Source organism: Anser cygnoides, chromosome 1 (assembly GCF_040182565.1).
Source record: "Anser cygnoides isolate HZ-2024a breed goose chromosome 1, Taihu_goose_T2T_genome, whole genome shotgun sequence".
Lineage (NCBI taxonomy): Eukaryota > Metazoa > Chordata > Aves > Anseriformes > Anatidae > Anser > Anser cygnoides.
The window spans coordinates 104,112,809-104,135,070 of NC_089873.1; the positions used below are offsets into that span (position 1 = coordinate 104,112,809).

Consider the following 22,262-nt stretch of genomic DNA (forward strand, 5'->3'; position numbering starts at 1 on the left):
TAATACTGTACTCCCATGTTATTCTTGTAGGAAACACTAATATGAGAATCGTCTTTGCAAGACCTTAGTGGTACCAGAAGGCACCAGATCAGTCAGTTAATGGTGTCTTGGCCTCACTGGTATTAATGTCAATAGAAAGATCAACATATCAGGATCCCATATACGACAAAACAGGACAAAGCAGCTTTTCATGCCTCAAGCAGGTGGTAAGCAGAGCCTATTGGTAGAGACAGTGAGTGCTTGCATTGTGAGCACTGCTGTGGTATAGGATTATCCAATCAGGATGCTGCCTATAATAATACAACATGTCTAGGAGGTAAAAAAAATAATGAAAGAAAAAGAAAAAGGCAAAAGCATCAAGAACTTGACTGACTTGCAGGTGAAGCAGGAGTCATGTCCACTTGATGCATTCCATACAGCAGCAATAAGTGGAATGTTACCTGAAAAGCTACAAAAAGCATGTGAACTCTGAAGAGGGTAGGGAACATGACCACGAGGCCAGTGTATAAGCTGAAATGCACATTTTGGTGCAATTTTAAACGTATTCAAACAAAACAGTGCAAGTTCTTCATAATGGCCTGGTGCACTTTAGCTTGCTCAATGTGTTTACTGGTAAAAGCTACTAATTTTAAACTGATAACAAATTGCCTCCCACCAGGTGAAAACTATATAAATCACACACAGAAGTGATCCTTGGAAATGAAATGTCATGCAGAATAGTACCACACAAGCCAGTCCTTACTGGGAAACAATGAAAAGATTTGTCTGTGTGGAGCCAGAAGTTGGACTTTAAGATCCTTCCAGCTTGGGATATCCCATCACCCTGTGGTTCCCATTTTTCAAGGAGAACGCACATATGCAGTTTTCTGTAACGCACTGAATGAGACGGGAGAAGTGTTATGTGCAAATCAGTCATGGGACAGCTAAACAACCTTCCCTTGGAGGCAGGTCCCTCTCCACCTACAGCTTGTCCTGTTCTGTGACCTGGCTCACAAGCATTGAGAAGATGAAATCAGGGACTATATTTGTTCTCCCTGCCCGGTCATATCTTTCTATAGATCCCAGGCTGTGCCCTGCTTCCTTGGCATGGATCCTAGAGACTAGTAAGCAAAGGAGGGCATAAATCCGAGCCTAGGCGTCTGTCAGGAGTTCATTGAACTAACTATCCATGCTGGGAACAGGTGCACTGAAGGCAAGCAGGGACACTGTCCTATTTGGAGTAATGAGCGAGGGGTTGGAGAAAATTTGTTCATTTCATCTCCCAGAGCTGAGCCTAAACTTTTTACCCTGCAAGTAGGTTATTTACCTTCTCCAACTCACAACTGCAGTTAGAGACTTTCCACAAAATGCCAGTCCATGCTAGATCAAACCCCAGCTAATTCCATTTGCTTCTGTAGTTCATTCTACTTCACTTTTACTTTTGCTCTCTCATTTCTTTTCCAGTCCATTTCACTCCCTGCTCTGACATATTAACCCCAAAGCTGAAGTAGTTCAAAGGCTATGCACAGAATGATTAGTGAATGAAGACAGTCTTTTAACACAACTGTTTCACCAATAATTTTAAAATCAGCTGTCATGAAAAGCAGCACAGACTTACAGCAGCAAGGAACACATCTCTAATCTATGTTTCATTACCATAAAGCACCATGGGATGGATTTTCAAGTAAGACTTTAGTTTGAATAACATTTTAATGAGGCATTGCTTCTGAAAGCAGCAGTCCTGTCCTCACCTTAATTATAGATCCTCATTCTTTCTCTAAATATCATCACAAGCAATTGTGTGGCTGGGCAATGAAACATATCAGCAGTCCTATGCAAATTGAAGTTCACTTCTTCTCCCTTTTTCTTTGTGTTATTATTATGGATCAGTTCCTTGGGCAGTTCCATGGCATAACCATAACAGTAGTAGTGCCAACCTAGGTCAGGAATGGATGTCTACATCAGAATATTGACACATTGCAATTTAGGGTGATCAGTCTTACTCAACATACATTGCTCTGTTACAGATACAATGATGCATGTAACCACTAAAAACACAAATTGCAGATAAGGCTGTGTAAACAAAATCCCACCCATGCCCTCTTAATGAGGGTAATCTAATCCCTAATTCAAAGAACAATGGCCTGATGGGTGGACAGAAATCTGCAGAATGACTTGTGAAGTGTTCCATATGAAACTTCAGGGCAGGGCACTCCCATGGTGGTGTCTGCAAAGAGACACAGATTCAATTGTAAAGGAAAAAAGAAAACACTGACTGGGCAGAGAGAGGTCTGTCTTACATAAGATCCTTGCTAACGCACAGTTTTAACCTTGGACTTTTAACTAAAAACAACCACGCACTCTCAACCCGAGCATTGCTTTTTAGTCATAGAAGTACCAGGTGGCTCCTTCCAAAACTCTGAGGTGGAGAATGCAGCTTGGACTTTCTTTTTTTGTGGAGAAAAATCAAGAAATATTGTTTAACTGTGGAATAGGTCGAAAAAAAATGGATTCAAAATCACGTCTACTACCTAAGAAGTTGACTTCCGCTGCAACTGCAAGCCAGCGCTTCTGTGTTCAGGACTGGGTAACTAGCTAGCTGGCTGAGAACAACTCACAGGTGAAAGGCATTCATGCCAGAACTGAAAGACGACTAACTGCAATGAAAGGGAGCATCCAAAAGAGTCTGTTTTCTGTCCTTAAGATCTCAGAAGTATAACTAGAAAAACTAACTGTAGCTGCTTGCACACCACCAACAGGGTCAGTGGGAGGTTCAGGAGCTGAATTTCTGTCTCATAGCAACAGACACACAAGCCTTTACCTGTTAGGATAACAAGAATGTTGGGGACAGCAGTGAGAGATACCTTAAAAGATAGACTTAGTCACATCATGGAGCCATATCTTCCCAAAATTTAGTTCAGCAGCATGCCCAACTCTGGGACCTATCTTATTGACTTTCCCCTGAAAAAGACATCCAACCTCTAATTCTTTCTGATTTGCACATGTACATGTGTACAGGATGTTAAAATCTTATGCTAATTAAAATCTTTGTGGATTTTCCTAAATACACCTTGAAGTGACCAACTGCATCAACTTGGGGTAGATTGAGAAGAATTCGTTCAGAACATAGAGTGGTAGAACTGACTTGCACGGGGTAGGCTGTCTGAAATTCTGTGACGTGTCCTTTCTTTCTCCTTACCATACATCTTGCCTTCGTCTGACAAGATAATCTTCCGCCGTCCGCATGGTGGGTAGATGGCTAGCGCTTCCTGGAAGCTCTGCTCAATGTCCGGACTCCATACACCCTCAGCATCATTGTCAATTGGTTTGTCCAAGGCCTCGCTGCCCCCTGAGTCGTTGCTCCCCTCAGGGGAGGTGGGAGAGCTCCACTCGTTGGAGGTAATGGTGCCAGCTAGAAGCTCCAAGGTGCCACGTGGAGAAGCAGACTCAGAACCTGTGTTGACAAACATATCCCATCCATGAGTTAGAAATCCTCCTCTCTAGAAAACTGAGGCTATACTAAAGAAACAAAAAAAATACTCAGTGAGGAGGGGTTTTACTTCAAGTTTATCTTAAAATGTGAATCGATCATGTGCTTGATTTCTACTAATGCTGGAGATAGAAACCTTTTCTACAAATGCTTCTGAAACAATAGCCTGCTCCAGTTTCTGTTTGGTTCATTAACTCTCTATCACTTTGCAATTCTCCTCAGAAACTGTCCTCTTGCCTATGTCTTCATCTCCTAATTTCCTTCTCCTGCTGATGTCATTAATTTTGAAAGCGTTATTTAACTTTCTGAAGCATGCATACAGTGATTCAGTCTGTATGAAAGACTACACAAAGCAAAGCAGTGATGCATTATCTATTCATTACTGAGCATTGGAGCTGAAATTTTCTCAGATGCTGTTTCATTGCTTTGGAGTTAGTAGTTGGTGCCACTTTTAACACTGACATTTCTTCTCAAGGATCAACTGCACTTCTAAAAACCAGTTCCTGGAGCCAGGCAGTTTAATGCAATGTCTTCAAATCTCAGCAATTATATCCTGGCAGGAGCCAAAGGCACCATGAGTAAAAGGATAAAGTAAAAGGATAAAGGCACTAGGTTGCAGGTTATGAATCCCAGTTGCTTGGACAGTTTCTACTCCTGATCATCAGGACAAACTTGGGCAAATCCCTTCAGTTCTCTGTGCCTCTCTGTCCCCTTCATCCTTAACCATTCCTGGGCTATTAAACTGCCACTAGGTAGGAGCAGAAATTTTTTCAATTGAACCTAAACAGACAGCTGCTAGCTCTTGAAAACTACAATAAATTGCAGTCTACTTATAAACCCCTACGGTGGAGACTGAAGTAATTAAGTGGAGCTGTAAAAGCTTTCATTCAGAAAGCAAATTCAAATCACACAGCCACTTCCAGTCAGCCATATAGAAGACAAATGTCTTCTAAGGACACAAGATCATTCCCCTGCCTTAATTCCAAAGCTGTTTACCTTTTTAATAGTTTCATTATCTGAGCCACAAAGAATGTTCACAAGCCGCCATCTGAGATTCCCCAGTTAAATGACAGTGTTCAAAATTTTTGTGTACTGTCATGTTCAGCTGGGTAGCAAGAAAATAACAGTAAGGCTTTTTTTTTTTAATTAATCAAAAGCAACAATCATCAAACCCACAATAAACCAGAGAATGAGGAGAGCGCTCTGACACACCAAGTCAGACAAGCTCAGAAATACCACAGTAAAGGAGGACTGAAGATAAACTTGAGCATGGCCTATGTAGTCTATGTCAAAAACTAGCTAGACAAAAAAGAAGAAAAGAAGGTGTGGATATGCCATGCCCTAGTTGGCTAAATACATATGATGTATATATTACATAAACAAACCAAAAAAAACAAACATAAAGCAGACCTATTCATTCAAATTCAGAAGTTCAAAAAGTAAGGGTTGAGGTCTCCAGAAACTTTCCTGACATCAGCTTACCAAAACATTACATGATACACTCCTTTTTAGCCTTTTTTTGTTGTTGTTTTCTTTGGATTTCATGATTAAAAAATCTTCTCCACAACCATGATAACTAGATTTTTTATTTTTTATTTTTAGCTAGAAGATGAAATTCTTGACAATGTTATCATTTCAAAAGGTAAAGCTGTAAAAAGAGTTGACAACACTAGCTCTCAGATGGTTTTGGTGCTCCTAAATGACATTAGACAGCAGCAGATACCTAGTTTACATCTCTATAGCCCACCAAAAGCTCAGGAAAAATATAATACTGGGCATTTGAATAATTTCTAGACACAGTATACTCCTTACATCATGTCACAGCATTGCTGGTTCACAGGGAAGTTTAGAAAACCCAGTATAAGATTTAATTTTTGTTAGAATGTTTGGAATATATGAACCACTGGTATGGTGTACCATTTTCCATCCATCCATTTCAATCCTTACATTAGATTACTTGAATTCTCTCAACCCATACTACAGATTTTCAGAGCTGTAATAAACATGGGAAGGAAGAAAAAACTGTGAGGGGGGCAAAAACGGAGTTCACATTTGGCCTCTAACTGTAGGACAGACATCAGGAGCAGACTGTGAATGGCACTAAATCAGGCAGTGTGACTTTAAGTTGCCCTGAAATGAAAGGTAATAGTGGGTTCCCTCACCAGGCAACTATTGCCAATACAACTCCTTTCATTGGCAGATGCTCAATAAAAAAATAAATAAATATGTGGTTAATTCAAGAGAACCTCTTGCAGGGGAATCAGAGGAGAGAGGTAAGCTTTCTACATGGGGACTTGACATAGAAACAAAAGCTATCTTTTTCAGCTGTTCTTTTGACATTTTCCCAGTCATCCCCATTCCCTGGTAGCTGTTGACACTTTCCATATTTAAAGCACATTAAAATCTCCACAAACACAGGACACAGACTAGTTTTAACTTAGTCTGGCAGACTGAGAAATGGAGGGGTTCAGGGAAAAAAAAAAAAAAAGTTTGACATAGTAAATGTATTCATAGAACAACCTGCATTTGGAGCTGCAGGTCTCCAAACAGACATCAGGCTCCACACCAAGTGAAAAGATGCACTTAACTGCTCAGCTGTATGACTTCCAAAGCCAGTCACTTTGCTCAAGACAAATCCCCTCCGTAGCAACGCATACAAGTAAGACAATGCCATCTTCTGAAGAATGTATGGCCAACAAACATAAAAAGCATTTTGAATTCAGTTCAAGGCTTCATATCTACGCCAAGCACTTTCAGTGACAGAGGAAGCTCTGAGTCCAGTCTGATCCAAGCTCCAGAATTAAGTGGAGGAGAAAAAATACACTCTGTTCAGTTGTGTGTCAACTCCCTCGACTCTCTTCTCTCAGCCCTAAAGAAGAGTTGCACTAACTTCAGCAGATGTCACTTGTGTATTCAGGGAAGTCCACAAAACCAGAGACAGAATCTGTCAGCTTTAGCTCACATTGGTGAGAAACAAAGCCTGCTCAACCTGTTCCTTCCCCTTTTGAATCCCCTGGATAGGCACATGTATTTTGGACATCTGACTTTAACCCTTTCTCATTAGAGCAAGTTTTGCCAGAGGTTCCAGGCTTGGCATTTGTTCTCTTCAGTTTCCGCCAATTTGAACCTTATACTCCTCCACTCTCACATCTCTGGTCTTGTACCTTACAGTTGTTCTTATTCTGAACTCATTCTTTTACTGAGAGATTAACTACGTTCCTTTGTGGTCTCCAGTGATGCGTTCTCCACCAGGATAAAAGACACACAGGCTCCTCACAGCACCTCCACCTCCTCACCACAGTATCTCTACTTCCTTGTTACATTTCCCTCTGTTCAAACACCGTTTCTTATTCACTCTTGGTCTCTGTTCTTATTTCTGTCATGACCCATCTCTTAACACAAATCACAAAGACAGGCTTTGGGGTCAGTGGAAAGCCAAGCCATGAAAAAAGCACATAAATATTTCACCTCCAGCAGTTTCAGTTTAATTGTTCTGATGCTGGCAATTTCAATGCTAACTCTCTCCTTTCACACATGGCGTCTCATTGAGATTCAGAGATCCTGCAAGGCCAGAGCACTGCCAAGAAACCTTCAGTGAGGTCTCATTGACAGGGAGTGCATCTTTTACCAACTCCATAGTCTGACACATATACTTTCTAATATCAGTCCCGCAGTCATTACTGTCGGTAACAGTTCCCTTTCAAGTGTTTCTGGCAGCTGTTCAACACAAAACACTTTACTGAGGATATCTATAAGTACGTCTGTGATAAAAGGAAAACTTGAGAAATTGTGGGCCTTCTCCAGAAGGAGATGGGAAACCTAGATATGGAGAAGACAATGACTTTTTTTTGCCTCAGTCTACACCATCGAGAGCTACAAGCACATAGACCAAGCCCCAGAGGCAAAGGCAGGGACTGGGAGAATGAAGAACCACACACTGTAGGAGAAGATCAGGTTCAAGACCATCTAAGGAAGCTAAAGATATACAAGTCCACGGGAATTGATGAGATGCATCTGTGGATCCTGAGGGAACTGGCAGATGTAGTTGCTAAGTCACTGTTCATCATATTTGAGAAGTTTTCAGATGACACCAAGCTTAATGGTGTGGTTCACATGCTGGAGAGAATGGATGTCATCCAGAGAGACCTGGACAGGCTTGGGAGGTGGGCCTGTGAGAACCTCATGACGTTCAACAAGGCCAACTGCAAGGTCCTGCAACGAGGCCAGGGCAATCCAAAGCACAAAAACAGGCTGGGTGGAGAATGGATTGAAAGCAGCACTGGTAAGAAGGACTGGGGGATGTTCGTTGACAACAAGCTCAACATGAGCCAGCAATGTGTGCTTGCAGCCCAGAAAGCCAACCGTATCCTGGGCTGCATCAAAAGGAGCATGGCCAGCAGGCTGAGGAAGGTGAACCTCCCCCTCTGCTCTGCTCTTGTGAGACCATACCAGAAGTAATGCGTTCAGCTCTGGGGACCCCAGCACAAGAAGTACATGGATCTATTAGAGTGAGTCCAGAGGAGGGACATGAGGATGATCAAAGGGCTGGGATACCTCTCCTATGAGGACAGGCTGAGGGAGTTGGGGTTGTTCAGCCTGGAGAAGAGAAGATTCTTAGGAGACCTTATAGTGACCTTCCAGTACCTAAAGGGACTTACAAGAAGGCAGGAGAGGGAATATGTTGATAAGACATGGAGTAATGGCTTTGAACTCAAAGTGGGTAGATTTAGCCTAAATATAAGGAACAAATTCTTTACTGTGAGGGTGGTGAGGCACTGGAACAGGTTGCCCAGAGAAGTTGTGGATGCCACATCCCAGGAAGTGTTTAAGACCAGGTTGGATGGAGTTTTGAGCAACCTGGTCTAGTGGGAGGTGTCCCTGCCCACGGCAGGAGGGTTGGAACTAGAGGATCTTTAAGGTCCCTTCTAATCCAGACCATTCTATGATTCTATATGAAAAATTGCTGCCAGCTATCTCCAGTTATTCTGTTTTCTTAGAGCTGCTCTTTCCGTAAGACTTCCCCTACTATATATCTGCCCCCTTTCCCTGCTGAAATCATTATCAGGCACAACACACTAACCAGAGACGTCCCTGTTCACTCCTCCCAGGCAGCAGTGCTTGCCAGCAAAGCCTTGTGAAATCTGACAGTGTGGTTCCAGTCTTGCTTCTGAGCTGGCTGAGCTCTGAGCTATTCACTTTACCATGGAAGTCTCTTCAACCTTTTCTTGTTCAATGGAACCGCAAGCTGTTGGGGCAGGGACTGTTTCTCATTACAGGTTTTCTTTGATGTTATTGCAAAAAAAATGAGCAACTCTGGCATTCTCTTCAAAGTTACAGGAGTCAAATACTGCTACTATCAAGGATCTGAACGACAACATTTTCAGAGAACCTTACAATGGCTCGAGTTGGAAGGGACTTTAAGATCATCTAATTCCAAACCCCCTGCCATGGGCACAGACACCACCCACTAGATTAGGTTGTCCAGGGCCTCATCCAACCTGATCTAACACCTCCAGGGATGAGGCATCCACAGCCTCCCTGGGCAACTTGTTCCAGTGCCTCACCACCCTCTGAGTGAAGAATTTCTTCCTGACATCTAATTTAAATCTCCCCTCTTTTAGTTTAAAACCATTCCCCCTTGTTCTGTCATTGTCTGCCTGAGCAAAAAGTTCCTCTTCATCTTTTTAATAAGGCCCTTTTAAGTATTGAAAAGCTCCAGTAAAGTCACCCCAGAGCCTTCTCTTCTTCAGGCTGAACATCCTCAGCTCTCTCAGCTTTTCTTCATAGGAAAGGCTTACTTCCTTCATTTTCATGTCTCATTCACAGAAACAGCAAAATAAAGGACTTCAAATGAGAATGAGTTCAGCCAGAAGGGAGTATGTCCTGCTACTCAAGCTATAACTTCATAGGAGTAGTGTATAATAAGAAAACCTGGAAACAGCAATGACCGATTACTTCCACCCAGAACATGTTAAAAAATGAACTTAAACAATGCAGTCATACAAGATTTGGGTTTAGAAAAGTAACAGTTTGGAATACTGTGAAATGTATTGCATAGGGTATAACGGAGCATAGTATTGAAACTTACCAGAGGAAAATGGTGGGGAAATTTTATAGCATACTATAACAATAGCTCAGATCCTCTGAAAGAGAAGAATGAGTGCAATCAGTGGATGACTAGCTCCAAGTAAGTACAACTTGGAGACTGCAGGGGGGAAAAAAAAAAAAGTACTAGAAGGGGAAAAGGTGGAAAAACAGTTACACAACAATAACTGAATGATGTCTGAAGTTTACAGGCAAACGAGGACAGAAATCATTAACATGTTGTGTTTACAAGGACTCTACAGAGAAAAAAAAAAAAGATACAACTGTAGCATTACCAACTAGCTCTAAACTAACTGGTAGGGTATAACGCTTCCACAGCACCCTAGCCACCAGTTATTCAGGCTCCCCAAGGTGTTACAATCTAGTCATTAAATTGGCCTGGAGCCAGTGCTACTTTAAGTTCCATCAGAAGGTCCAGCAGTGGTGGAAGCAAGTGAGAACAGTTCACGGAGCCTTTGAAGGGTCTCCACTCACTCTACAACTTATCCAACTGTTGAGATGGGCTACAACCTCGGCTTTTGCCCTTGGACTTCTGCAATCCTGGGGCAATGCTGGCTATCCCCTCTGAATGCCCCTATTCACCCAGGACACTAGAGTATTGCTGACTAATCCTGAGAGTAAAACCAGTTAAAATAGGTGTTACAGGCAGTAGGTGAAGCAAAAGCTCTTAATAGGCAGCAGCACCAGGCAAGGAAGAAAAGAGAATCGAGATTTCCCTCTGTGTGTCGTGTGAGGTAATATAATTATTACACCTACAAACTGCACTGTGAGACTTTTGTCTCCATCTTTTGTCTTCCACTGAGCAAGACTGGTTTACAAAGGAACAAGCACTTCTGGCCTTGGATCATATTCAACATATAAGACTGAACTCCAGCTGAATGCTTACATGCTAGGCACAAAATCAAGCTTGGTTTGCTTTTTACACTGAAATTGTCCGCAGCAACTACTGTACAAAAGGCACCTGACTTCATGACCAAAGCAAAGCAATGTTTTTAAATTATTGCAGTAGCTGACCTCTGGCTGAAACAGAGTGAGGATGTAGTGTCCAATGCAGTGATATAAATCAAAACAAGGAGAAAGGAGAACTTCTATCAGTGCAGCACTGGATAACGCAGTCAGATAGGGTGTGATGACAAAAGACTTTGTGTGGCCTTGCACACTATCCAGTCAGGTACATTTGTGATAAAGAAAACAGAACAGAGTCTTGCTGCCCTAAAAGGAGGAAGAAGAAAAACAAAACCACCCATATCAAACAAAAACAAACAACAGCAACAAAACCCTAAATCTAACAACAAAACATATGCAGGCTCAAAGGCTTGGTGTGCTCCCACTGTTCCAGGGGTGGCCAACTTGTGGCTCAATCCCTAGCCACAGGCAACCCATTCACAGCCCCAACACAGGCTACATGGCAACACAGGCTGCGCTTTGGGCTGAGAAAGTGACAACTACACCATTTACATGTCAGCTGGGAGAGAAAATGAGCCAGCAATGGTAGCTGAGATTGACACTGCCAGGTTGCCCTGGGATTGAGCCATACACTGGGTGGACTCCAGCCTTCAACGGAACTATACAATTCCTGGGGAGTCAGGAAAAAAAAAAAAAGTTGTGGTAGGGTGAAGGTGGTTAGCCACCCTTATACTAGCAGCAGTGGTCACCAATAGCCCTTCTTTCAACAGTCACCAAGCTAATTAGAGAAGAATTAACCAGGAAGAGCTCCAATAATTGTGTTCCCCTTCTATCACAGAATTTTTAGTAGTGTTAGTTAACACAACTGCCTCTTTGAGTATACAGAAATGTAGAGGGTTTACTGATTAAAATGACTTTGATTTTACCAAATCAAATTTGAGGGAGAAGCAAGTCGTGCTTACCATTTTCCCAAAGAGTATCCTTCACCTAATTATTAAATGAAATGGAACCTTTAGGAGGAACCTAAAAAATATTTACTCCTAAACTCACTGTTCTGAAAATCTCACCATCAGGCTAAAAAAGCCCCTATTTTACCTATGGAAAAGAAATGTAGCACAAAGACTTACCTAAGTGAATCACCCAATGATGAAAATCAGACTGAGGGCAAAATCCAGCCAAGAATGTCAACACAAGGAAAGGTGAACTTTAAAAGTGATTTGTGAACGCAGGTGCTTTAACTTCAGAGGGGCTCACTTTTCTCAGGACTGATGTTTAACATTTTCTGGAAATTGAGCATCTTTTGAGTCTCCTGTCAAGTACCATAAAAATGATGGACTCATAGCGTCCTGTCTTTTTATGATATCCAAATTAAATTCTTATTTCTCAATCCTGCCTCCTGTTAAGGATGTCTCTCAGCCTCACCTCTTTCAACTGGTGATAGGATATGAGGGAATTGCTTAAAGGTCTGACAATATAAACTCGGATTGGATGTTAGGAAAAAGTTCTTCACTGAAAGGCTGGCCAGGGAACTGATCATGGCCCCAATCCTATCAGTGTTCAAGAAGTGTTTGGACAACACTCTTAAAAATGTGGTTTAACTCTTCAGTTGCCTCATTTAGAGTCAGGAGCTGGACTTGATGATCCTCATAGGTCCCTTTCAACTCAGGATATTTTATGATTCTATGATTCTTTTCTAGGACTCAGGGGTACATGTCCCAAAACAGCACAACTGTTACATACTTCGGTTCCCATAACACCAGTGGCAGAATTTCACTTGAACTTAGACAGGAAACAAATGTTTGCAAATCTCATCTAAAGCTCTGAAAGTGTTTAGCTCCAAAACTATGGACAGTCTTTAACAAAAGCAATAGCTGAAGCAGAGCTAAGAGTCTTAGAACAGAATAAACACAAGCACTAACCACAATGCACAAGCAGTCAGATTTCCACATTTTCATTGCTTTCAGGCGTCCTGTGTTGCAGGCATCATCTGTGTGTCTCCCTCTCCAGTCAGGGCTAAAGAAGGCCTTTACTAAAGCCTTAAGACAGTAGCAAACCACAAACAGGCAGAACAGGTATATTAAATGGGATCTCAGTTCGGTCAACATTAATTAATTATTTAAGCATGTGCCCTGATTTTAGTAGGAGTCAGACAGGAGCTTAAAAGTGTTTTGATGCACCAATGCCTAAGTAAAGATCAAACATGAAATATCTGCATCATCTGTTAGAGCAGGTCCAAAGGATGTTCAGAGGGCTGGAGCACCTGTCCTATGAAAACAGGCTAAATTGGAGTTATTTAGCTTGGAGAAAAGAAGGCTATGGGGAAACCCTATAACGACATTCCAGTGCTTAAAGGGGGGCTGCTAGAGAGACCAGGGAAGGACTCTTTATCAAGTGAGTGTGTTGACAGGACAAGGGGTAGTGGTCTTAAACTAAAAGAGAGTAGATTTAGATTAGATATATTAGGAAGGAATTCTTTACTCGGAGGGTGGTGAGGCACTGGAACAAGTTGCCCAGAGAAGTTGTGGATGACCCATCCCTGGAAGCGTTCAAGGCCAGGTTAGATGGGGCTTTGAGCAATCTAATCTAGTAGGTAGCATTTCTGCCCATGGCAAGGGGGTTGTGGGATTAGGTGATCTTTAAGATACCTTCCAACACAAACCTTTCTATGATTCTGCAATCATAGGAATAAGCCCTGCTCACCACTGCGAACCAAAACCACATTCTCTTCATGGATTCAGAAACCATCACAGCTCAGTTTTGTAGTACATAGTCCACCTGAAACATGAAGCAGGTGAATATTGCCTACTTACAGATAAGATGATTGTTTCTTGAGGGCTAACGCTCAGGAAAGTTCACCAGATCTGTTTTTTTGTAAAAAAAAGTCTGAAAATTCCCAACAGACAAGGAGATTCCAGCCATTTTGGACTGATTCCAGTTCTCCCATTGGCTTGATACAAAATGCAGAAAGCTGTCCACAACTCAGACTAGTCAGAACTCTTCCCTCTCAGTTGTGACAGTAAACAGTCATTTCCAAGCTGTTGAAAATACAGTGATTTCATAGAAAGCAAGTGAAAACCATGAGAACCTGTAAGTACAAGTCCAACAGTCAAACTGGAATCACTAAGCATAGAAAGATGAAACAGAAAGAGCAAAACTGAAAAACACAGGTTAAGCTTGCTTCAGGATATTACAGGAAAGCACAAACCTTTTGATTGATCTCTTCGCCCTTCCAGACCCTTCTTCCCAGGAAGGTCAACAGGTTATATACCTTCTGTTGGATTAATCTACAGGAGGAACAGGGGCAGCCAGCCAAGCAAAACTAGACTCTTAAAGGGACACAGACAACCACAGACTTAACTCCAGTTTTTAAAGCACATTCTTACAAATTAAACTTGTGACCAAAAACAGTGGAAAACCATGGTTCTTCTCTCTTTCTCAGTTATTTTACCGTGTGGGGAAAAAAAAAAATTACTTTGTTTCCCCTGTACAGTAATTTTCTTCTATTTGTAGATCTTTCACAAAGAAATGGGAAGGGGAAATAAATACTATTATTTAGTTAAAAAAAATAAACTAAAGCAGTAAGTGTACTTGGAGAAAATCATCTTATGCAACCCTCTCTTCAATACCTCTCTCTTCTTTTCCCCTAAGCTGACAACATTTTCACACAAAGAGAACCTGTCTAAATCCTGCTAGTTCAGTATCAGTGAGCTGGATTCAAGGACCTGCTATACTGATGTATGATCAGGTAAGAAGAATACCAGCAAATCTTTCCTCCCCTTCCATTTCAGCATACACATGCTCAGTGCTCTTTTGACTTTTCTTCCTTTAGTTAAAGCACAGCAGTCCTGGTTACAAGAGATTAGATTTTGACTGGAGGTCTATCATTAATGTTTACCATTGTATCAAGGAAGGCACAGTGAGGACCATGCTAATTTATTTTGTCATTGGCAATAGCAAAGCAGATGTTTCAAAGCCTTGCATCCAGCCACTGGCACTCATGTCTCAGTACAGCAGAATAAAACACCTCCCTTTTAGCAAACATACTCTAATGAAAGTAGGACTCAGTAATTATAAGCCTACAATGGAACAGAAAAACAGACCCAGTGACTCAGTCAGTGGCACAGGGAACTGGAAAACCTGCCCCTCCCTAGCAGGAAAACGTCTAATTCATATGGTGTTAAAAACAAAGGGGAGTGACTGCATCATCTCCAGAAAAAGGAGGACCTAACGGGCAGGGCAAAACAAAAAAAACTCACCACCAACAAAAACCAAAGAACTCCGGTAATCTAGTCTCAGACCTTGTTCTAGTCTCAGACCTTGTAATGAGCTCCAAGCATGCAAATTCCAAACTTTTTACAAGGCTCTTCACTAGATCACAGCTCCACAAAGTAAGGTGTTGGGCGTTTAACATGGTGATGGGCATAACGGAGAAGTTGGAGCAGAGAAAGAAGCATACCATAATTAATAAAGACCATGGCTTCATAAACACTACTGTAAATCTTGATAAACTTGATTGCTCTTCAAAGGAGGACAGAATTACCATGAAGCTAGAGAATGAAAAGAATACAAGTGCACAATGTGATAGGTTAAGATTTAGAAAAGCATTTACTACTCAGTTCAGGAAATAAAGATTGAAAAAAAAAAATCAAACTGGCTTGTATAGCACTGCTCATATTATTAGAAAATTAACTAACACTTCAAAATTAAGTGTAATGGTATATACTAATGGGACAAACAGGTACAGGGGGCACCTGCTGTTTTGCTGCAGGGATCTTTGGTAGTCCAGTTTTCTTTGACATCTTAATTAATGATGTAAAAATGAATAAAGGAAATGTTAATGAAACTTGCAGATAATACAGAATGAAGTTTACAAACACCAGTGGATATAGGCAACTCAAAGGGATGGCTGATAAATAAACAAGAGAAGGGGATTAAGGGGACACAGATTAGAGTATCTGGAAAAAGTAATGCCAAGAAACTGAAGAAACCTCAAAGAAGAAAAAAGCAAATACTTCTAAAATTTTGTAAGACCACTGTAGCTTTTGTCTGCCTATGCTCAGTTATTACTTCAGGCAACAGAGAGAGATGAATTACCTCCAACATCTTGCAGAAACAACAACAAAAAAAAATAGTCTCATTGCTAGTCTGTAAGAACTTAGGTGTAAATGCAAAAGAGAAAGAAAACCAATCATTTCACTGAAACATGCCAAGGCAAAACCTGTTGCGGTAGACTAAGAAAAATCAGTCTAAATTTCTGGAAATCCCTACTGATGTTTAAAAAAAAAACACTGGGCTATGGAAAAGCTGCCCAAGAGAATTGCTAGAAGATATGTTGCATGGCACTTAGGAAAAAAAAAATAAATCAACAAAGGATGAATATGAGGTATATGGAAGGTGTATTTTTTTTTTTTAAAAAAAAAGTAACACTGATTTTTGCTTCCTTAAGATACAGTTTTGTGGCCAGATAAGACAAATTGTTTTGACTACCACAGTTGTAACTGTAAACATGGTCCAAAGAACTACTTAAGGCAGGATAAGATGGCAATGCTGCTAAGATGGCAATGTTGCTTCTTCCCCTACTCCCCACCCCCTACTCATTGCACCCTCTTCTCCAAACACAGCACTATTTGCATGAATATATAATTAACTGGACTGGGGAACACATCTGGCTGAAAAGCAAGTTGATAGAACAGTGTTACTTTTCATTTTGGTTAGCCTCCCCTAGCCCAAGTCACTAAACGGCTGCACAAATATCCATGGAATAGACAAAGGAAAGAGGTAAGACAAGTACAGGAAGGGACAGTCTGTGCAGACAAGTTCTGTCTTCAGCAGTGCCAGCCTAAAGAATTTGTTGGTCTGCACCTTGAATTCTATTGTGATGAAACCAAGAGTTAAAAGATACATTCAGAGGAGGAAAAAAAAAAAAAAAAAACAGTACTACAGAAAGCTGTGATTGAGTATAATGCCACTCCAGAGATAATCTCAAGCAGCAGCTATCGGAAATTGTGCTTTTCAGCAACCTCCTCAAAACTGTACTTACTGTTTTTGAGTTCTGTGAAACAAATATCCGAGTAAAAGAACCACCAGTAACTCTTATTTTATTTTAAACCACGGGAAGACTCTGTGCCATGGAGCCCTTCTCTTCAGAGCCTGGCAGTGCTGTTCTCATATAGTTTTCCCACAAAAAATTTCGTAGTATAGGAATGTTAAAACACTTACCACAGTAATAACCTAAAATACTTTAAAGCTGTCAATAAAATTTACTTAAAAAAAAAATCTAAAAGATGCAGTGGGAACCAAGAGAGTGGGGAAGATGCTAACTCCCATTCTCAATAGTAACCCTTGTGCACACTACATCATTCCCAGATCACCTCTGAGGGGTAAGAACAGTGAGCTGATGCTCCAGTTTAGAGATGATAAATTTGCCACATGCTCGAGTTTGAAAAATCCAGACCAGGTTTTAGGAAAACCCTGCGAGGTGACCGCACTGACTGGCTGCCTTTTGGTCTGTGAATTAAAGTGCCAAAGAGCCTCTCACGTCCAACAGCCTTAATAAAGAAGCCCCTCTATGTTCATTACAGCACAGTTCAACCTCTTTGCTGTAGTGAGAAAAATCTATCGCGAGCAAAAGTTTTCAGTTGTACCGGTGATAGTATAGCAGCTGCAACAGGGCCCTAGCCTGGAGAAACCCTGTCTGTTTTCCCCCTTGTTCTGTTCGTCTTACTCCTCCCTCCCCATTACTTTATTCCCCATCGTACTGCCCACCTCCTTCTGTAAAAGGAAAAATAAGATCTTTTCCATCTACACGGGCAGATGGACAGACAGGTGAATGAGTGCTCCGCTCAGTTTGCACACAGACAGTGGAATCAAGTCTAAGAGAAACCAATCTGTTCCAAGTAAAGAGAAGCAAGAAAAAAAAAAAAAAAACTGCCTTGCTGCCTACCTCCCGTCTTTAAAAAGTATTTTGTGTTGTTTACTTATAGGTGATCTACAAAGCTCTGCTCTTAAGGTTAGAAAGTAACATGTGTGTAACTTCAGGTTAAATAGAAACAGAACAAACTTGGCGGCATTAGTCCTTAAAATATCTTAATGAGTTGCATGTTTTCCCCCTTTCCACAAAAAAAAAAAAAAATATATATATATATATCTTTAGTATCCCACACAAGGAGTTGTTTAAAAGGATTTATATACATAAGACAAAAAATTACTTAGGGATGTTCATTTGCCTTTTTTTTTTTTTTTTAAGTCATTTCCAGAGGCACGCCACCCAAACTCCGCTCTTCCAACTTCAGAGAAACTCATCTAGGAAAACAGTATTCCCTCATCTTTTGTTAAATGCCCTATAACAGCCCAAATACTTTCTCACGGTTGTTTTTGCTTATCTTTTTTTTTTTTCCAAAAACACTTTTTGTAATTTACACCAGAATTTATATCCTTAATACAGAAAGTGCTGATCCTCCTCTCTACCCCCCATACCCTAAACATCTTTCCTAAAGGCACAGAAACCTATTTTTTCGATGAAAAGCGCTAGCAGTTTTCTGCTGATGCACCACGCCGCCGAGACCCCGAAGTCTCGGCGCAGGCACGGAGCGGGGGAAGCCGCCAGCAGCCTCCATTGAGAATTTTCTGATCGCTTCCTTTGTACGTCCGTGTCTCCTCCGTCGCACATGACTAGCTTCCAATCCCTCCTTTCACTCGTCCTCCGGCAGGCACCCGGTCCCCTTTACCCCGCGGGAAAGCGACCGCGAAAGAGCGTGTCCTGACCTGAGCGAGGCAAGAGCAGCTGCTGTTCCGCAAAGGCAGAGAGGACCGGCTTCAAATCCTCCTTCTGCTCCAGGACTTTCTGCCAAGAGAGCAGATGAGAGTTATTCGGGACGTGTCCGTCCCTCTCCCCCGCCTGATCCCCACCCCCGAGCCCGCGGGGCTCAGGGCAGGGGCTGGGGAAGGCGGAGCGGGAGGAACCGCTTCGCGCTCGGTGCCGCCGCCGCCAAGTCGGAGCGAAAAAAGTTGCCGGGAGCCGCGGCTGCCCTCGGGGCGGCTCCGGGATGGGCTCCCGGCCCTTCCCCCTTCCCATCCCGACAGCGGGGACGGAGCGAACAAAGCCGGGCTGGGCGCTGCCGCCGGGCGGGCTGCCGGGGGGCGACCCGGGGCGGGCAGGGGGCGACCGGGGGGCGAGCAGGGGGCGAGGGGGAAGCGGCCCCAGGCGCAGCCCGGGCCGGCGCTGCCAACTCACCTCGAGAGCTCGGAGCGGCTGGCGGGACGGCAAGCCCGTGCGGCGGCTGGGCAGGAGTTTGGGAGGAAAAGGGAGGGTTTTTATTTCCCCTGGAGTTCGAAACGAGGAAGTGAGGAATGCGAGGAATGAGAGCTGGTATGAAATGAACGCGGCCGAGGGAGGGGACTCCCGTCTAACGTAGAGGCTGGAGCAGGGCTAGAGAGGGGGCTGGCCGGGGGGGGGGGGAAGGAGAGGAAGGCGAGAGAAAGGCCGAGGCGGAGTTGGGAACAAAACACAGCAGGGATCGGCGGTCTCTGGCTCCGGGCCGTGCGTGCCCGGGGAGGAGGGAACGCGGGGCAATGGCCGGAAGAAAAGACCTGCGGGGGCGGGGGCGGGCTGCCCCCTGAACAGAGGAGCGGAGGAAGGAAACTCCAGGCGGCCGCCAGGGAAAAGCGGAGGCGGGGGGAGGCGGAGGGCCGGCGAGGGGCCGGCCGCCAGCAATCAGTGCGGCTGCGAGGGCGGGCTGGGAACTTGTAGACGCCGTCCGGGACGGGACGGGCTCGTCCCCTGGAAGCAGCCAGCCTCATTCCCGGGACCGCAGCCGCTTGCCCGGCGCCTTCCTAGCGCCGGGGGTGCGGAGCCCCGAGGAGCGGCCGCCCGCCCGCCGTGCCCCGTGCCCCCCGTCGGAGCCGCCCTGCAGCGCCGCAGCCCGGGGGAGAGGCGCTGGTCCCGCGGCCAGCCCCTCGCAGCCAGGCGTGACCCGCAGGAAACGCCGCTTCGGAGCCCCTCGGGGACGTGACTTCCACCCCGCGTAGCTGAGCCGCTGCAGAACGAGCCGGCCCCAGCACCGCAGGAGTGCTTACAGCAGTTTGACTGTCCAGAGAGCATCCCAGAAAGGAAATTACTCGCTTAACAGCAATGGGACGTCCTCTGCAGCTTTTTCTCTGTCGCTCTCGCAGGTAGTTGACTTTAAAATGGCTTCCATTTTTCTGTGGGGCTCTATGCATCCCTTTTCTGCCTTCCCTTCACAGTCCTCCCTCATTTGCAAAGCACGCTCCATGACCCATCACTACACGGACAACACGCTGTGGCCCCACGCATGCTCTGGCACAGCCACCAAAGTAGGCAGTCCCATCTTGGTACCAGGCCTTTATTTGCTTACACCTGCCAGACTTGCCTTGGGGCAGGTCAGTTTGAACCATGCCCTTTGGCTGGTCTGGTTCACTACGTAGCTGCTCTTTTCCTATCCATTCAATCAGCTTCAGCTACCCTTCCTTCCCTGTAACACATCTATTTCTGAACTCCCAGCCTTCTGAACTTCTTGCTGGCCTGCTGTGCTCACAGCAATCTAGAAGGCGGCCACCGAGCTATTTTGCTGAATGCCTGTTTTACCATGCATCTCCACGCTTTGCTGACACTGCCTGGCTCTTCCTCATAGCAACAAGTAACAGTACATCTTCACCATTAAGTCCTAAGGGTCCTTTGGGGTCTTTTATTATGTTTCTTTCTTGGTGGTCTCTTCTGATCAATGATCAGTCTCCCACTGTGTTCCTGTCCCACGGTGGTCCTGTTTGATTTCCATTTCCCTTCTTTCTCCTTTCCTGTTGTTACATTTGGAAATCGACCACCATTAACACCCGAGAAAGCAGGACCATGGTCAAAAACATGCCAAGCGAATTCAACTATTTCTGTTTGGAGCACTGTAAGCATGAGAACACTTCTTTTTTTTTTGCCTGTGTACCTTTTTTTCGTTGCTTTTGTACCTTTATCCCCCTTTTAGTTCTAATTACTTGAACAAAATATTTATTCTACTATTTATTTCATTTAAATGAAAATTATTTATCTGCACAAAAATCTCCCCAGCTTTAAAATCTGTTTTGTGTATCATGAGACCCAGAGAAAACTTTATCTTTAGGCTATTGCGCTAAAATGCAGAGTATCATATTAATCAGCATTGCCCCACTCTTTCCTAACGTCCCTGCTTGTCTGCCTCTGCTATCTCTTGTCCTAAACCTATTCAGAAAATTTTGAGTGAGAAGTCAGCATTTTGTGCCACATAGCACAAGGGGTCCAGGCCAAAGAAATACCAGGCAAGTAACAATAATGACTTGAAAAAGAAGCAAATTGATATAAGCCTATTGCATTGTTTTAAGTGTGTACAAACTGCAGTTTAACCACTGCAGAAAAAGTAGCAAAAATCATCTCTTTTCAAAGGTATACATATACTAGAAAATTTGACCTGCACTAGAAAATGATGATACAAAGAGACTGTTTGCTGTACTTGGGTTGGAAAGCCACATTTCCAAAACAAGCAGATCATCCTGGTAAAACAGCAAGCTTAGTATATGTAACTACATCCTATTAGGGGCTCTGGGCAGTGCAGTTACATCAGCAAAATAATCAAACATTTTCATGTCTTCAGCAAGTGACTTTGTCACAGATGCCTCATGTATACATAGCTACCTGTGGCAGAATTATGATAAAGTTGGCTTTGTTTAAAACTTCAATATATTGAAGAAATGCAAAAAGAAATACGTTAAGCTTTTGGAAGAACAGAAAGAAGTTCATAACTCTCTGTTGCAGACAGAAGACTGTAAACAGGACCTAAACACATCTTAGAGCATCAGAAACCAGGTGGCAAAAAAAAACACCTTCAAAAATGTACTCTTGTGATTTGGAAGGCCAGCTCCACTTTATTTTAATCGTTTTTTTGTTTTGTTTTTGTTTTTAAGTTTAGCAGTGATGAAGATAACTGATATCCGAAATGTTTTTTAGTACTCTTGTAATTACTTTTCTTCGTAGCAAAATGCAATAAGCGTTTTATTTTATGAATACATAAGGAAAATGTTTTCTGGCAAAACTGTAGGAATCAAAAGTATATACAGTATAAGACAAAAATATAACATTTAATGAAATTATTATTTTGTTGTTGTTATATAAAGCCCTGTAATTATCACATTTAGCCACTGTTTCTATTAAAACGTATTTTAAAACATGTAATTTTATGAAAACCTTTCTTTTTATATTAAAGGTAGCTCATTTCTCATAACATCTGACTATGATTTCTAGGCCCGGTCTCACAATTATGTGACCAGCACACAGTTTTGCTCACATTTCCCTGCCGAATCAACACAGCTCAAAGAGAAAGAATTGAAGCCTATTCCTTCCTGTGAATCATCACACAAATTGTTTGCAGGACTCCAGTCAATCACATATGGAGACTCACTCAGGAGAAGAGAGTATTTTTTGTTTTGTTATATTACTGATGGTAATGTGGAAGCAAACTATTCTGCCTAGAACACAAAGCAGAGGGAGCTGGACAACTTGATCAGACCTAATTCCCCAATCCTTCACTCTGTCTTAATGATTTTGATATCCAGCTTTTAAAATAGTCACTTTTCACAATAAAATAGTATTACTTTAATAATGGGCTCGATTCAATTAAGCAAGACTGTACAGTTCAAAAGATACAAGAGGTAACAGTGAGTAGAGGGATCTTTCATGGCAGGGTTTTTGATTCTTACCACTTCATAGTTGTAGCAAGCCCTTTTCCCTGTTAGTAAGGAAGCC

The 22,262-nt window shown here is 42.9% G+C and overlaps 1 protein-coding gene across 3 annotated transcripts in view; it reads right to left on the reverse strand.

The window, feature by feature from the left end:
* Window positions 1-18,884, reverse strand: part of TEAD4 (TEA domain transcription factor 4) — a 59,944-nt gene extending 41,060 nt beyond the window's left edge. Inside the window, exons 1-3 of one of the 3 annotated variants that reach the window (XM_048054451.2) lie at window positions 18,245-18,298; window positions 9,558-9,612; window positions 3,179-3,433 (exon numbers count right to left, since the gene is read on the reverse strand). In XM_048054451.2, the coding sequence (XP_047910408.1) occupies window positions 3,179-3,185 (7 nt within the window). In that variant the 5' untranslated portion in view covers window positions 3,186-3,433; window positions 9,558-9,612; window positions 18,245-18,298. Of the gene's footprint in view, window positions 1-3,178; window positions 3,434-9,557; window positions 9,613-18,244; window positions 18,324-18,713 lie in introns of those variants that run through there. The other 2 variants (XM_048054449.2, XM_048054452.2) reach the window with 2 other exon arrangements.
* Window positions 18,885-22,262: the final 3,378 nt, after the last annotated feature.